Source organism: Dermacentor andersoni, chromosome 1 (assembly GCF_023375885.2).
Source record: "Dermacentor andersoni chromosome 1, qqDerAnde1_hic_scaffold, whole genome shotgun sequence".
NCBI classification, from domain to species: Eukaryota; Metazoa; Arthropoda; class Arachnida; order Ixodida; family Ixodidae; genus Dermacentor; species Dermacentor andersoni.
In genome coordinates, this window is record NC_092814.1 from 286113050 (window position 1) to 286130811 (window position 17762).

General features: G+C 46.9%; 1 protein-coding gene across 1 annotated transcript in view; it reads right to left on the reverse strand.

Moving 5' to 3' along the window:
- Window positions 1–12290, reverse strand: part of LOC126547794 (uncharacterized) — a 100686-nt gene extending 88396 nt beyond the window's left edge. The window contains exons 1-2 of the mRNA XM_050195786.2: window positions 12015–12290; window positions 210–435 (exon numbers count right to left, since the gene is read on the reverse strand). Of these exons, the coding sequence (XP_050051743.2) occupies window positions 210–435; window positions 12015–12290 (502 nt within the window). The remainder of the gene's footprint in view (window positions 1–209; window positions 436–12014) is intronic.
- Window positions 12291–17762: the final 5472 nt, after the last annotated feature.

Here is a 17762-nt window from a genome sequence, read left to right on the forward strand (position 1 = left end):
ACTGCGCATGATATTTGTCGCCTTTTTTTCTTTGTCGGTCAACAGTTACGACGAAAATGGTTTCGCTCCGCCGATCGACTTTGCTTGTCTTCTCATCAAACTGGACCGCCAAGTGCACCGGCTTCAAGTAAACGATTGTAGCGAGCATGTGTTAGGAAAGTTAATCGCGCTCAACTTATACACGATTGGTCGCTCAGCTATCTCCTCACCTGGTGGCACAGTGGACAGTATGGTGGCCTCGACGGCGGGCGGCGGCCGCTTTCCGCCCCACGAGATCCAGCGACCGTACAACAGCGCCTTGAGCAGCTCTCCCTGTTCCTCGGGCAGGCAAGACGATGCCGCCGTCGGGGTCGGGCACACTGGCCGACGAGGCCGCGGCAGCCTGCAGGGCGCATATGGAGTGACAGGCCTGTGGTAAGACGGCTCTTGGTAAGCCTAACTGGTCTGGCACGGAGGGACCCAATGAATTACTTAACATCCTTACTGGTGCAATGATTCGTGTAGGAATCGTAATGCTTTGCAGGAAATATGTCACACGGAGAAGAACACAGGCCAAAATTAACCGGATAAGTCAGAGTGCGAGCAACCAGGTTACACGATTCACGTATCAGTTATTGCTACTTATCACTGATTATATGACTAACATTTAGAATTTCATACGTGGTCGCCTCCGAGGATTCAGCGTCCCGGCTGACTCTTTTGAGCCTTACACCCAGGGAATGTATAAGATGACTAGGCGCAGTCAGAAAAACAATATTTGAAAACAATGCCACTCTTCACACACTTGTGATTGAACTATTGGCCGCCAGATCGAACAGAGTCGCCGCCTGGCGGACACTGGCTGAAGCCCGATAGTGTGGATGGTGCGTCGTATCATCTGCTAGCCGCCAATTGTTTACACGTCCCATATCCATCAAATTCTGTTTGTTCCGTGGTTGTATATTGCAGTCATAAATAGCGGTATCCATATCTTTTATTTTTACACTGTAGAGAGTCATTTGGCTTTGCGCCCTATAGTCTAAGCGCTGCAATAATATCAGTTACCGCACGCGTCGAGCGCGCGATGCGTAGTCGTTGCACCCTCCATCACAGTCCTTCAAATTTTATGCTTGCACTGTGATTCAAGCACTTAACAAAGAGCATTTGGGGTCGTTTTAGCCAAATTCAGTGGTCGCTGCGATACCTGAATGCAGCGCTTTCGCGATTCCTTGTGGGGATGCGTTGATCATTCCGCAATATTTGTGATATGACGGAATATCAGCGAGGTTGTGTGAGTTCACTCGGCAGTATACGAAAGAAAATCTCAAGTGTTCATATGATGTCAGAGGGTCGAATTGATCTCACGCGTACAATTGCATGGCTGTGATTGTGATTGTGGTTAGCGGTTACGCAACCATTAGCTGTTTCTGGGGTGCTCTTTTATTATGTGGATATGCCACTACGCAGAAGTAATTTTGCTTCGCAAGTCAATTTTCGCGGTTTGGTACTTTTAGTATCTGCTACAAAAGAGAAGCGGAAAGAAAGTATTGCAAGAGGATCACGTGCAACATTGCAGTCGTTAGACACAGGACGTCGTAAAGCTGAGTTTCTGCCGGCTAATATAATGCTCTCATTAGGCTGGTGTTGTTAGCTTGACGGGATCTAGCAGCCATTATTGGCTCCTAAATTAATATAAAATTATTCGCACTATTCTCATGAATATGAGGCTACGTGAATGGTGCCTTCGCACCATTCTTATGCTTCGATAGAATCGTGCAAGACACCCTTGTGATAAAATACTGTTCTTGCTGTTGCCGCGAAAAAAATAAAATATATGCGTGTGAGGCTACACGGCGGTCCTGCCACTGCGCGGTCTGTCATAGCGCCGTACCTTGTTTTACTAAAATTAGTAATTGTCTTAGATTTTACAGACAATCGAAAAAGAAGTTAAAGGGCACTTATGCATGCGTTCAAGCGGTGAAGTAAAGTCACAATAACTAGCTGCTTCAGCTGCACTGTACAGGAATACACGCATTTTTATAACCAGTGCAAGAATAGAAGAAAGTTGAATTCCGCAACGGCAGCGCCAACAGAATAGGCTGAACGCAAGCCGAACACCAGCAAAAAGCACCATGCATGTACGGGGACTGAAACTGCGTTTTGCCCTCCTTTCACGTATGCTAGGAATGTTCTGTGCGTTTCGTGCAATAATGTAGCATTGCATGGAGGAACATATCGACACGTGTACTTATATTTATCGCGCGACCACGTTTCGCCGCCTAACAAATGTTATCGCACAGCGCGGGACGCGCCTGCATGTATCCGAAGTTTCTGGAAAGTTATCGATGCTTCTATCCGCTCTCTGTTGTCGCCGAACTTTATGTTATCTGATTTCATCGCCTGACGCGAATGGTGTAGAACTTTGTGGAAGGCACGCGGGTCCGAACGATTAGTCTGGCACATTCGACGACTGCTCTATAAAAGCCGACGCTCTTGACCCGCTGATCAGATTTTCGACGATCGCCGACCGTGTTCGCCGCTATCGTTGTGCTTAAGTGTAGCCTGTTTTGTGGGCACAGGTTCGCCCAATAAAAGTTAGTTTTGTCGTTGACAGTATTGCTACTGTGTTATTTGAAGTCACGACCACGTGACAATATCATCAGTTCACTGCAGTCAGCGAGTTTCATTGCTCGCAGCGAGCCGCCGCCGGGTACATTAACCACACTAACGCGGCTACGCTGCTGCCAACTATAGACCGACTTTGCAGGCAATAGACTTTTGAAGCTCTACAAGCTGCTTGCAGCATGTTGAACTTGTGATAGATGGCTCTCGCATATTATCAAAACAGATTTGAGAATCTCATTTCTATTTTTCTCTTTTACAGCGAAAGCCTTATATACCCCATGAAACGAAAAGTCCGACGTCCGGCGTTATCATCCGATGGTACGAAAACCCACGTGACCAAGTATGACGTCACGTTCCCGACGCTGGACCAGCTGCGGTGTTGAAAGTCGCAAACGACCATAAAAAAACACCCCAAAAAACCCAGCCTGGCCCACTCTCGAAATTGGATTAAGGTGGATAAAAGTCGATTAAGGTGGATATAAAACGTATATAGTGGATTAAAGGGAATTAAGGTGGGTTGGTGTGGATTACGGTAGATTCATGTTAATTAAAGTGTATTATTTGTAGATTAAGGTGAAATTATGTGGATTAAAGTGGAATAATGTAGATTAAGGTGAATTAAAGTGGATCAAGGTGGACTAAGGTTTGTACAGATCAGAGCAAGGTGGATTAAGGCGGAGCTTTATTTTAAGGTGACAACTTATCCAAGTCCTTCAAATCACGTAAGGATGCTTATAAGTGACTGTGAGCTTTTCTCCTTCGGTTGCACAGTAGATGACTTTGTCGTATGAAAACGGATGAAAGGGGCTAAGAAGGTGCAGATACTTGATTCACCGAAATTGTTATTACTGAAGGAGACTTTGCCGCCGTTAGTATCAGTAGGCCTGTGGAGGCTTGGCGGCGTCGGATATAACAAAGGCCTGCCGTTAGTAACAGTAGGCCTTTGTTATATCCGACGCCGCCAAGCCTCCGCAATTTGCCGCGATAAGTAACAGTAGGCCTGTGGAGGATTGGCGGCGTAGGATATAACAAAGGCCTTCCGTTAGTAACAGTAGGCCTTTCTTATATCCGACGCAGCCAAGCCTCCGCAATTGCCGCCGTTAGTAACAGTAGGACTGTGGAGGCTTGGCGGCGTCGGATATAACAAAGGCCTGCCGTTAGTAACAGTAGGCCTTTGTTATATCCGACGCCGCCAAGCCTCCGCAATTTGCCGCGATAAGTAACAGTAGGCCTGTGGAGGATTGGCGGCGTAGGATATAACAAAGGCCTTCCGTTAGTAACAGTAGGCCTTTCTTATATCCGACGCAGCCAAACCTCCGCAATTGCCGCCGTTAGTAACAGTAGGACTGTGGAGGCTTGGCGGCGTCGGATATAACAAAGGCCTGCCGTTAGTAACAGTAGGCCTTTGTTATATCCGACGCCGCCAAGCCTCCGCAATTTGCCGCGATAAGTAACAGTAGGCCTGTGGAGGATTGGCGGCTTAGGATATAACAAAGGCCTTCCGTTAGTAACAGTAGGTTTTTCTTATATCCGACGCAGCCAAACCTCCGCAATTGCCGCCGTTAGTAACAGTAGGACTGTGGAGGCTTGGCGGCGTCGGATATAACAAAGGCCTGCCGTTAGTAACAGTAGGCCTTTGTTATATCCGACGCCGCCAAGCCTCCGCAATTTGCCGCGATAAGTAACAGTAGGCCTGTGGAGGATTGGCGGCGTAGGATATAACAAAGGCCTTCCGTTAGTAACAGTAGGCCTTTCTTATATCCGACGCAGCCAAGCCTCCGCAATTGCCGCCGTTAGTATCAGTAGGCCTGTGGAGGCTTGGCGGCGTCGGATATAACAAAGGCCTGCCATTAGTAACAGTAGGCCTTTGTTATATCCGACGCCGCCAAGCCTCCGCAATTTGCCGCGATAAGTAACAGTAGGCCTGTGGAGGATTGGCGGCGTAGGATATAACAAAGGCCTTCCGTTAGTAACAGTAGGCCTTTCTTATATCCGACGCAGCCAAGCCTCCGCAATTGCCGCCGTTAGTAACAGTAGGACTGTGGAGGCTTGGCAGCGTCGGATATAACAAAGGCCTGCCGTTAGTAACAGTAGGCCTTTGTTATATAACAAAGGCCTACTGTTACTAACGGCAGGCCTTTGTTATATCCGACGCCGCCAAGCCCCCGCAGCTGTAGCACGCAAATGTTTAAGTCCGCGCGTAGGAAAATGCAGCGCCGAACAAAGCTGCCTTTTATGCGATGAAGAAAGGTGGGCTCTTTACATTTACTCGCGCATCTCGCTCCAGCAGAAGGGAGTGGAACAGTTCTGTTCAACTTTGTGTTCTGTTTCGATGCTGTACGCGGTCGACTTAACTGCAATTGTAATGCCACTACTCAAGAGAAATCTATAGCGCTGAAATTCCTGACGTTCTTTCCGGCGCTGCTTGGCGTCACGTATGATGTGAGAATGCTTCATGTGACAGAAAGAGTGAAGCAAAGCCTCCCCGCTGATTCTACAGACCATCGAGATATGTAACTGGATATCAAAGTAACATTTTTATTTAGAGCTTGGAATTTTCAGTGCGGAGCCAGTTTACATTATTTCGTACAGGTACTTGGAGTGATGCCAGGCCATCGGTGTAGGTTGATGCAACTGCGACATAAGACAGCTAAACTAAGAGAGGAAAGGAGAGAGCGAGGCTTTTTATTAGAAAAACGTATTTTTTGCCGGCGCGTACCCAACCGCTTGCATGCTCCTTGTATAGGGATGGGGAATGGTATTAAAGCAATTTCAGGAGTGAGAAAAGAAACCAGGAAAAAAAATAAAGGTGAAATGCGCATGTGGACCTTATACTAATATTTACAGGTGAGATGACGGTAATTTACGCCTTTCCGTATGAAATGGGGAATCTTTAGCTTTCTGATTAGACTAATTTCTGACAGCTATTTGAATAATAAATCCAAAACCCGCCGCTCTTTTGAAGGGCCTGGCATTGTACTTAACATGCCGGGTAGCGTTAACGGATCATGGGAAATCATTTCCATTTGTCACTCACTGTCTCTCGTCGCGGTAAGCGGTGCATTCAAGTAGCACGTGCTCCATTGCATATAAGCTGCCACAGTTATCATAGTAGGGATTAGTGGTACGCCATATGCGGTGCAGATAATTGTTCGTGTATGCCGCGTTCAATCGAAGACGATGGTATACTGAGTCTCTAAGTGTCGAGGAAGTGGTCGCGGAATTTTTAATTTCATTTCTGGATCAATATAACGCAGAAAGCCATCTTGGTGAAGCAGCTGATTCCAGAGGCATAGGCGTATTGTTTTGCCACGTTTTGTCTGCCCGCGATACAGTGCTGAGAGACAAGTGATGTGCAGAGTACTGGACCAGTTGGACAATCGTCCAATTTCAGAACTAAAAGCTTTAGGCCAATGCTCCGAAAGAACATCCGCGTTGAAGGCCTTACTCGCGCTGTTATGGTTCTTGCGGTCTACGGGGCTTCACGACAGACTCCAAGAATGCCGCCCCCTACCGCTCTGTAGTGTACGCGCTTTGTTCGTGCTTGTCTCCCTTTCTATCTCCCCCTTCCACTCTGTTCCTCTTTTTATCCCTCTTAACCCTTCCCCCTGCGCAGGGTAGCCAACCGGAACTACCTCTGGTTAACCTCCCTGCCTTTCTCTGCATTATTTTCTCTCTCTCTCTCTTGCCACGTTCGAAGCGCTTGCTTTGGTAAAAAAAAAATATTATTCTTAGATTTCGGTGTTGGAGTCCATTCCGGGCAGCTTCATCCGCTTTTTAGTTTCCCGAAATACCGGCATGGCCAGGTATCCAGTGGAACGCGATGCAATGCCCAACAATCTTAGCCCTGTGGTGAAGATAGGCAATGTCAAATCCTGCAGGTTGGTTAATACATCGCTTGTGGCTGTTCCTCATACTTTTGAGGGCTGTTTTGGAACCCGTGAATATCACCCTTGTCTTTGGCGGCCGCTCTCGAAGTACATACACAAGGGCCTCCTTAATTCCATATAGATCAGCTGACGTAGATGATGTCACTCGCTCAAGACGAAACGAGAATCGTTGCCATGTAGATGGCACAAAAAGTCCGCACCGCGAGCGACGTTGATTTGGAGAGCCACCTGTGAAAATGTGCGCTGTGGCTGCGCACTCTTTGTGCACATATTGTGCATATATGCCTGTCGTATGGGCTCCATCCCATTATTTTTCTGTAAATTTCCTTTTCATGGTAAGGTTACCCTGTGAGTAATTGACCTAGATAAACGCACTCCTGTACAGACTCTAGAGGCTGACTGGCGATCCTGAATTTTTCTTCCCTTCCCAGGCTATTGAACATTATGCTTGTCTTCTATTTACTGAAATGAAAATAAAAGAAACAGACGTAGTCACCTTATAATGGTGACGGCTACTCCTTTTCTCATAGCGGAAACAATATAAAAATCTGTAGGAAAATGAAAAGAAATCAATTCATACGGTCAGAAATCCACAGCACAGTCCTATACGCCTATGAGCATAACATTATAAAAGTCAAATACAAGTTGCACCACAATGAGTTCGCAAACAAAGTCACAAACACACATAAACGGCCGTGATGTAGACTTCGATGAGCATATAAACAGATGAGAAATTACACAGTGTTAAAATAACTCACGCACAAAAAAAAATGTATAGCACGCAATGTACAAGCACTAATAATCGCAAATAATAGAAGAACGTTATAGTGACATCGTGGGGTTATTCATTGCAATACCTAGTATTTGTTAAGGATGCCCGAGTCTTCATAAAAATGTTGAAGTGCGTTCAATGATTTTTGCTGTGCTATTTTCGATGGCCATGGGCCCAGCAATTTTGCGAGTGAGAAAGGCCGGTGAGGATCAATGGAGCGTAGCTCTTGTTCTAGCTGTCGTCTTTGCATCTCGTATATGGGGCATTCGAGGAGTAGATGGCGAACATCGTCATCGTCGTGGCCACAGGAGCAAGCAGGGGAAGCAGCCCGTTTGATGCGATGTAGGAAATGTTTGGTGTATGCTGTCCCAAGGTGCAGTCGATGAATTAGTGTCTCGGTACTTTTAGAAAGTTTTACATCCAGCTGGTATTTTAGTTGAGGTCTACTTCGTAAAGGATTGATTCCTTAGTGTTTTCATTAAACCATGTTGACATACACAAGTCTTTCTTTAGTACTCTCAATATCCGTTTTGTGTCCATTGGTGATAAAGGGATGAGTTGAATTTCTGCATCTTTATGGGCCGATTTTGCCAATGAGTCCGCTAGTTCGTTGCCTGCTATACCAGCATGGCCCGGGACCCACTGTAATATCACTTTATGTTTCCTTTCATTAGCCTGAGTTAAACTGTTCAGTACTGCGTATGTTATTCGTGCGTGTGGTTGGCTGTCATCAATATTTTGAAGACATGCTAAAGCCGTCCTTGCAAATTACCCATTTTGTTAGGGTCTCATATCTTTTGATAAAATGAGTGGCTTGGAGAATTGCCACTAATTCCGCTATTATTGGTGACGACGTGTGTCCTAGTCGATAAGCGTACTTTACCTTTAAGGATGGTATAACATAAGCTGCAGTCGCACTTTCTTTGATTACGGAACCGTCCGTGTAGACGTGAACAGATTCCAGGTACTTGTCAAATAGGTGATGTAACCCTAATTGTTTTGCTGCTAATGTGGAAACGGCGCTTTTATTTTTAAGCCCTTTGATTGACGTTTCTTTTCCGGCGCTTGCAGAAGCCATGGTGGGTAGCAGAGGTCTGAGTGCCAAAAAAGTGATCGTGGGAGTCTTGTTTTATGCTCTTGAAACAAGGCGTGTATCTGTGCACCCGGACGGTTCTCTATCAGAGAGAGAAGGGGGTGTGCAGAATGCTGAGTAAAAATTCTGAGGAGATGTCGGCATGTTTCCAGAATGCGAATCACCGCGAAATGCGGTTCCCGGGCTTCTGCAATAGTGAGGTGACTGGACGTAGCTTGCGGGACTCCTAGGCACACTCGTGAACTCCGAGCCTGCAATAGCTGTAGCCGATGGAGGGACGTCGCAGATAATTTGTGCAATATAGGGGCGGAGTAAGAAATTCTCTGACGCACAAGTGCTGAGTGGACGTGAAGCAGGGATGCAGTTGTTCCACCCCACTTCGTGCCTGCGATTCTGCGGAAAACATTTATGACACAACTAATTTGGTCCTCCAGGGTGGTCAATGATCAGTCCATCGAAGCTGGTGGTCTAAAATCACGCCGAGAAAACGTTGTTTCCGAACCAGCTCGATCTCATGGCCATCTGTTGAAAGACCAAAATTTCTAACCTTTTTTCTTTTGAATGGCAGAACCGCTGATGTGGCATAAGATACCTTCATGCCCCGTTCTCTTAAATAATCACCTATTGCGTTCAAAGCTTCCTGCAGCCGATGCTTGATAACTTCTAGAGACTTGTTAGATGTCCATATGCAAATGTAATCACCGTACATAGATATGTTTATGGCTGCTGGAAGTACTGCTGGTAAATCTGCTGTTGCTGCAATGAAGAGAAGTGGACTTAATACACTTCCTTGCGGAACGCGTTTGTTTATGGTGTATGCGTCGCTTTGGCCGTCCTTTGTGTTTATATATATCTTTCTGTCTTTCAAGAAGTTAGCGATACATTTGAGAACTCGGCCATGCACTCCGAGAGTTGAGAGTCCAAGCAGAACGTGAAGGTGACTGACCGAATCAAAGCCCTTCTTAATATCAATAAACACAGCAACAGCAATGTTCCCACAGCTAATCTCGTGGTCAACAAATGTTACCAAGTCAGAGGTGCAGTCCATTGTACATCTGCGTTTTCTGAAGCCAGCCATTTGATCTGGTAGACAACTGCTGGATTCTATCCACCATTGCAGTCTAATATAGTTAGACTAACAGGACGGAAGGAGTCAAGAGGCAGTGGTGTTTTGCCACGTTTTAGCAATGGGACTACGTTAGCGATCCTCCAACTCATAGGAACATGTGCTTCCTCCGACATCTTGTTGAAACGTGTAGGAGAGTGGACGTGCCTGTTGCGCCAAGGTTTCTCAAGGTACAATAAGAGATGTTGTCAGGACCAGTCAATTTCGCGTTCAGATACGCCAAGAGCTGTAGCAAGGTTTTTTTCTGGTTTCCATTTTTTTCCTCTTCTTCTTTCTCCTTTTATTCCCTTTCCCCAGCACAGGGTAGCCAGCCGGTACTTACTCTGGCTAACCTCCCTGTCTTTCCTCTCGTTTGTCTCCTCCTCTGCTTGAAGGGAGTACATTGTGATACCGGATGGCCAAGGGCGTTTATTAATCTCCAAAGTTTCGGCAAGGGAGTGAAGGGGGTAAGTGACGTACAGAACTCACGCCACCGTTGCTGTGCCAGTTTTTGCATGTCCCGGTTAGATTTTCTGCGTGCAGCTTGACTTTCTTGATAATCTTCAAGCCGTCCGGAACGACGAAACCGACGCTCTGCTCTCCGTCTAACGGCTCGGAGCCGTTCATAGTCTGCGTCGACACTGTTTTGTCCCTCCGGAACAGTTGTGTATCGCGTAGCCCTGGAGTAATTATTTAGTACCGATGGCATGAACGTGTCCAGGTCATTTAGTTGGTTCAGTACCGCAGAATTATATTCTCGAAATAGTAGCCAATTAGTAACTTTAGTTACTCTGGGAGATCTTGCCGGATGCATAAGGGGATGCGCGATGAGAATTGGGTAGTGGTCACTACCCCGTGTCTCATAATCTGTGCACCATCTAATACCGCGCGTAAGGTCAGGGGAGGCTATAGTAAGATCAAGACAACTAGCGTAATTGTAGCCTCTTAAAAAGGTTATCGATCCATCATTGAGCACAGCAAGGCCACAAAAGTCTATAGCATTTTCTAGAGACCTGCCTCTAGAATCAGTGTGGCTACTGCCCCAGCTAACGTTATGAGCATTGAAGTCCCCGCAGAATAGGACTGGTCCTTGAATCCTTTGAAAGAAATGTATGAAAGTTGACTCAGTAATGCGCCATGCTGGTTGCATGTAAACGCAAACAATGGTCACTAGCAGCTTTTTAAAGTGAACTTTACAGGCAACGAACTCAGGCACATCAGAGTCCCGAGGAGAAGAGAAGACAGGAAGGTAGATCGCGTCTGACGCATAACATAGTTCGGCTAGGGTTCGGAGTTCGTGAAGATGAGTATATTATGTAGTTCTAAAGACGGAAATTACGGTCTATACCGGCTTCGTTACGACACACAACGGGGAACCTGTATTGCGAAACAAGCTTCCTGAAGTCTGCACTCTTACATCGAATGCCATTTGCATTCAATTGAAATACGGTTGTGTTTCGAAAACAGTTATCCATCTGGAGAACCATTATGCTATGTTGTAAGCTGCTTTTGTAGTACCAGTGGTTCTAACGAAAGAACAGCGCTCACCTCTGGAAGGTTGTTTGCCGCAGGGAACGCCCACAGAATTGCTTTTAACGCAACAAAGAGCATAGACATCACCATATGCTGCTGAGATGATTCCGCTTCACGTGAAACATGCGCAGGTGCTTGTGCTCTCAAAGGGATGAATGCCTGCTGAGACTCATGTTGGCGGTCGACAACACTTGGCGACGTCTTTCCTTGGCTCTCTTTCCAGCTTGGTTTGCCTTTCATCTCCTGTAAACCATTAGCCACCATCGCATACCTTTTCTTGTGCTCTGCTGATTGTGGAGGAGCTGCTCTCACTGGGTATTTTACAGCATCTAAGTTCGAAGGAGGCGAGCCTTGCTTCGGGGTCCGACCATGTAATATTTCTTGTCGCTTGAGTAATGAAGCCGCTTGATGATTGGGACATCTAGCTTATGAAGCTGTGTGGTCTCCGTTGCAGTTGGCGTATTTGGGTTGGTTTCTAGAGGTGCAGGCTTTATAATCATGCGCTCCCGCACAGATCTTGCGTCGCAATTGGCCATGGCAGGACTTAGCAACGTGGCCAAATCGCTGGCAATTGTAGCACCGAGTTGCAGGTTCTAAATATTCTTCGACTGGATGACTCGTGAATCCAAGTAGGACGCGTGGTGGCAATGGGTTGTCACGCAAGGATTGTAGGATGACGCCCCGAAGTGCATGTGGTTCCACTGTTCCATCTTCTCGCCGGAGCCATCTGGTCTGCCTCTTAACGTAAACGACGCCGCTATCTTGCAGGTGCTCCGGTAGTTGGTCTTCAGCGTATTGAAATGGAACATGTCCTATTTTCCCTAGATTTCTCGTGTACGATGGTGGCACGCATGGTTCCATTGCAAGGCCAGCAACATGAGTTAACTCAAGTAGCCTCGTAGAGGCAGTGATAGAAGACACATTGACGGAAAAGTTACCTTTCCTCGTTACACGAAATGATTGTACATTCTCTCTTGCCGTGGTAATAATCTCACTGGGCAACTTGTTTGGATTCACTTTCCAAAACGACGCTTCCGGGTCGGTGAGCTTGAAAATCATGGGTATACCCGCTTGGCGTGATTTCTTGTACGTCACCGTGGTCAAAGATCTGTCTTCCGCTTCCATGTCGGCGGTTTCAACTATTGTGGCATCGATGTATGGCTCATGATCGTCACTACGTGCCTTCTTTGGTGAGTTCGCCTCGAGGTCAGCATCCGTTGTCGCACTTGGGTTGAAGTGGTCACTGCCAGCCGGTGACACAACGGGCGCTTGTTGTTTTGCTGTAGCATTCATCTCTCCACTTGCATCAGGCAAGCGCTGGGAGGAACGGGGTCCCTTCTTTGCCAACTCCTTCGGTTGCCGTGGGAGCCGCTGGTACTGCTTGGAGGCCAAAAAGTCCTCCCACCGAATTTTGGCTATTGAGTGCTGAGGTCAAGCGAGGAAACTCACAATTTAAGACGAGAAATCGGGACTTTGAGGAGCTCACGTCCGCTGGTGTACACTTCCTCATTGGCTTCTTCATTTAACCTTCAACCCCACTCACACTTTTTCGGCTGAGGACCGCAATAATTTGTCGAAATTCGCACCAATCGTTGCCGAACAGGAAAATGCCACCTGCAAACCGTAGGTTGCTGAGATATTCGCGATTGATCCTCATTCCTATTCATTTTAGTCTAGTAACCTCAATACTTATTCTACACTTGCAGAAAAAACATGCTTAAGTTCTTAATTTTCCCTAATTACGAACCCTTATGAACCCGTATGAACCGGTTTAAGCCGGTTTCAACCCTTGTATTTCTGGTCGCGAGCTGAAAATCAACCGAACCAGAAAATATTCAGAAGCTTGAAACCTGCGGACGTGAACCCGAAAACTTCAGTTCGACACCCCGCAGAAGGCCACGAAAGCTCAGTTCCGATCCCTCAAGGCAACCGGACTCGGCCACCTTCTAGGATATAACGCTGAGAATTTCCACTATGTCGGCGACATCAACACTGGACTTTCTCTCCTTCTCCTGATTGTTTCCCTCCTATTTCCCATTATCCCAGTGCCGGGTAGCCAGCTAGGCTCGGTCCAGATGATCTTCCCCGCCTTTTATCTATACTTATTTCTGTGCCCCTCTCAACATAACAGCAATCACTGAGGAGCAGAGGGCCAACGCCTCCTCGTTTCCCGTAAATGGAGGTCGCGAATCAAATAGAGGAGCGCTTATGGATGAAGTGCACGTCTTCGTAATTTGGCAACGACTGTCTCATATTACATTGAAAAGATTAAGAGATTATAAATAAAATTACACTTGCTGCGGACAAAACCTCGCAAATGTGGCGGACTTCAGAATTTGCGCGATGAATGCATATGCAATTATTGCTGTACAAAACTTAGCCAATTTCGCTAATAAAAACTGTCAGTTCTGAGCACCTGAATAGGGTGCACGCGTGACGGAAGCCAAGTTGGGAACTATAAACGTATCCTCAAATATACCCAGCTAATAGATTGCGGAAATTGCAGCAGATTGCACATGCAATCGTTAAATCATGCAATTGCGTACGATTTCATGATGTGACAATTGCAAGGTATTTATTGTTTCTATTCTGGTTCTATTTTATTTGAAAGCGAGAAAAGAAAAATCAAAGAAGACCGAAGCTAAAAGAAATTTACCGCCCTACCACTCCTGTGAAGAGGGGCGCAAGCGAAGCTAAGATCCGCGGCTCTTCGTTGACGTAACGCCTCGGCTTAGCGCTCCCTCACGGCGAGGTCGGCACGTCGACGACGAGTCCTTTCTCGAGCCAGTTCCCGGTGGTATTCATGAAAGGCCGCCTGTTCTTCGGCCGAACGTACGACGCGCGGCCCGCTCCCACTTGCGTTGCTTGAACGCAGCCTGCTCTTCGGCAGAACGGAGCAAACGTGAAATCTCCATCAGAGTGCCGGGCCTGAATTGGTGGTAAACGGCGGCCGCGAGGGGAGCGAACACGCGATCATACCCTTTCCCTCCTCCGGAGGGAGGAGACGCCTGTGATTGGTTCGCACCTTGTGCTGCGTCCCTTCTTCATGCATATAAAACCACGCTTTAAAGGTCGCGTAACATGAACCGAAAGTGGCTGTATCGGTTAGCGTGGTGGTCTCGCAACCCGGAGGTCGATGGTTCGAATCCGCAGCACGACAAGCTATTCTTCTTATATACTTCTTCTTCTTATATATACTTCTTCGCGCGGCTTGAGTTTTTTCGTGCGGCAACACGGACTCCGACATGAGTGCGGCAATACAAGCTTCGCTTGAATATTGCAGTTGTGGTGAATATTACCGCGTGTGCTCTCGGCGTCAAATGAAACGCGAACAGCGGAGCGCGTGGCCGCCTTCAAATACAAGAGAACAGAAACGAAAATATCGCCAGTACAAGGGGAGCATCATCGCGCAGTGCGGGCAGACCGGATGTACGCGTACGTAAACGTCGATGATTCGGCGGCGAGGGCTGTATGCCTTTAGTTATGATTCGGCCACGCGCTCCGGTATACATGTTCGCGTTTTTCATTTGACGCCGATAGTATACGTATACCATTCGACTGCCCCGAGCACGCTACACGTAGGCATCGCGTTGAATAAGAACTGCGTTTAAGTGGCTCACATTAGCCGTTTTCCTTCGCGAAGACGTTAGGCCCTTGGTCATCGGAAATGAATTAGAAAGCTATGAAAGCACCTTAACGCTTGTTTGAAGAATATTGCGTTTGTGACAACTATTGGCTCTACTGCGTCGTGTCTCATTGGAGCACCTGAAACCTGTGTACACCAGACAACCACGGAATTTGTTTCAATGAGAATTCGAAAAAGGCTTTGACTCTTGGTGTGTTATCTATAGATAAAAAGCGTTTAGAATGAAGTTTATTGCAAATAAAGAAAATCCTTGCAACCGCAATAACATTATGGATCATCCCAAGCGAAGAAAAGAGAGCGTCAAAGACGAGCAGAGGAAAAAAAGAATTCCGGATTCCGTCACAGATGGCACAAGTACAGATCGCGAGCGTTTGGAGCATTTTTGTTGCAGCGCTTATTTGTTGCTTGCGGACCACTCCGAAACTCCGCTCACCTTTCACGCACTCAGACAATATAGATAATTGCGTCAATCTTGCTTATTCAAGTATGTTAAAGGCGCAAACGACGCGCAATCGGCTTGGCCGCAATACAACCAAGAAATAATATGGACACAACTGTCACGCTCCGCTCGATTTATTCGTCAGCTGAGCAAGGGGCAGCTTTCCACCTTTACCGCCGCTCGACAAAAGATTGCGCCGTTTGAGCGTCCATACGACAGTTGCACCGCAATGACGAACGTGTCGCCATCCTAAACGACGAGAAGCGGTGCTATCCAGGAATCCCACGTGCGTGAACACCTTGGTCTCCGCATCCGATCATGTCATTATTGATGCACTACTTTCGCCTAATAAACTCGGAACATACGACGACGGCCGCACAATCAGGGTGGCTAGCATAGGCATAGAGAGACATAAGCAATTGCTTGGCCATTACGCATAAACAGCTTGAGATATTGAAAAGTACAGTAGCTTTGTTTTTGAAGTGTAACACATTTTTATAAGGTTATACCATTTACAATCATGAAAAAAGGTGGTTCAACATTGCTGCTGAATCCGCTTTCATTATCAGTTTACGTATCTATTTAAGCATTGCTACCGAGGCTACACACTTCGACGCAGCGAAGTGAGTTCATCGAACACACTCGCTGCCCAGTGCGTTGTGCAACGAGTGTCAATAAGCGTTCTCGTGTGGCAGCCTGCGAATGACACTAGCGGCGAAGTCCATTCGCTGAAAATAATAGTAAGTTTGCCCGTGTGAAAGGGATAATAGGCGCTCTTTTGATTAATGTTTAACTAATGCGAGTGTTTACACTTTATTTATTTATCCTATTATTCAAGCTAAAACGGTAGCCGCTACCAGCTAACGGCGATAACTTATCCGTTTAATTATATCTCAATTAAAAAGAACAATTTAACATTGTTTTCATCCTCGAGTGTATCGCGACACATATAGGTCCATAAAGGTATTGTCAATCTGGAATGCCCTACTGAGAAGAAGAAACAATTAAAATATGAATGCAACTGCGCGTTAAGAGAGGGACGGTCAAGACGTGTCATTCTTTAAACGTGCGTTTGTGTTCAGATCATCGCGCCAACGAGCTCAGCTTCTGGTTAATTTAACAATACTCAGCAACGCATACTCACAAAAAGAAAGAAAAAAAGACTTCTTCACTCACATTTTCACCGGTGATGGTTCCATAGTCAGGAACTGAAGCAGTGACAACGTGACGTTGTCAGTCAACAGCGGCACCGATGCGCGCGGGCAGATCGACGACAAAGTCGTCTCGCGATCGTGCTCACGGCTGAGCCATGGCGTACACGGTGCGGCGAGGGTGACAGACTCGCGTTTGACGGCACCCCGGAACATTTATTGGAGCGCATGGTTCACGCCACGGGGTATGAAATGCGATCCACTCCCTCGGCCACCACCGGTGCACCCCCGTGATTCTTCGACGGCCTCCCGCTCTTCCCTCCGCCGCTTCCCTTTCGCCGGGAGTTCCCCTTTCTGGATGCATTTCTTCCCTTTCCACCGGTTGATTCGTAACGTTCGACCCTCTCCCTCCACTTTCGCCGTCGTATCTCCGCCTCCGCTCATATTAGCGCTCTCCCCATCTCAACGCTCACCCAGTCTTTCACGTACTCAGAGCAGCGGAGCCCTCACCCTCACCTCGCCTATTTGTTTGCCTCCCCGCAGCGCCCTTGTCCCGCTTCCCCGCACTCTCGGCGAGACAGTAGCCTACGCGGTTGTGCCGTGATTTCGTTCTCCAGAAACCTTAGCGAAGCGTATAATCGTTATTCTGGAAGGTTGACTCTATTGTGAGAAGCCAAAATCACTCAATCAATAAATGAAGTAGTCAAACCCTCATTGCCATGTCCCAGAAGTTTCGGATACCTGCTTAACTTATTTCTTTTTCAGGAACTGTAGCGAAGGGAAGCTCGAAGGCCCGTGTGTAAGTACTGTGGGGAGAGAGGGGGTGGGGTGGTGCAGTTAAAGGTGCATTGCATGGCGACGAAACGGAAATAACGCAAAGAATGTGTGTAAGTGAGAAAGTTTCTGATTTGCGTCTGGTAGTCGTCCGATGTGTATGTTGCCGGGAAATTTATCACGCGGCACAATTATGGGAAAGCTGATGTGAAAATGGGTTTCAAATAATGATAATGTCAGTTTCGTCTTTCTTTTTATTACATACAGTGGGAGCTGTAATCCACATTGTAGTCGAGTTCTCTTACATTCACGTTAAAGCCTTGATCGTTGTCTCAACCGCATGCCGTAATCAGGTGTCTTTTGGCTCCAACGCTGAAGTTTTAGAGGGTCAGCCACAAATCAGTTGTTGCACTGTCAGGCTACGTTGGCCTCTCAGTTGCGAAGTAGTTGTGATTCAATCGTTTTCTGTGTAGTATTGTTAAGTGTGATGACATGTATTTCAATCATCTGCTCTGTGGTCCCAGTTGCAGCTGCAGCCAGAGGTAGAGGGAACAGCTGCATACATTCATTACCTTTGTTTCCATCGCACATTTTTCGAGGCGGCCGTAGTACAAACATTATTTATTTAACTGAAATGCCCTTCATTGATCGGCAGCATCGCCTCGTAAGTGCACAAGCCATGTTTCTTTTTTGCCGTGTACGCTGTGGTGGTGACCATCTGCAATATCTACGCCGCGCACCTAAATTTTACGTCG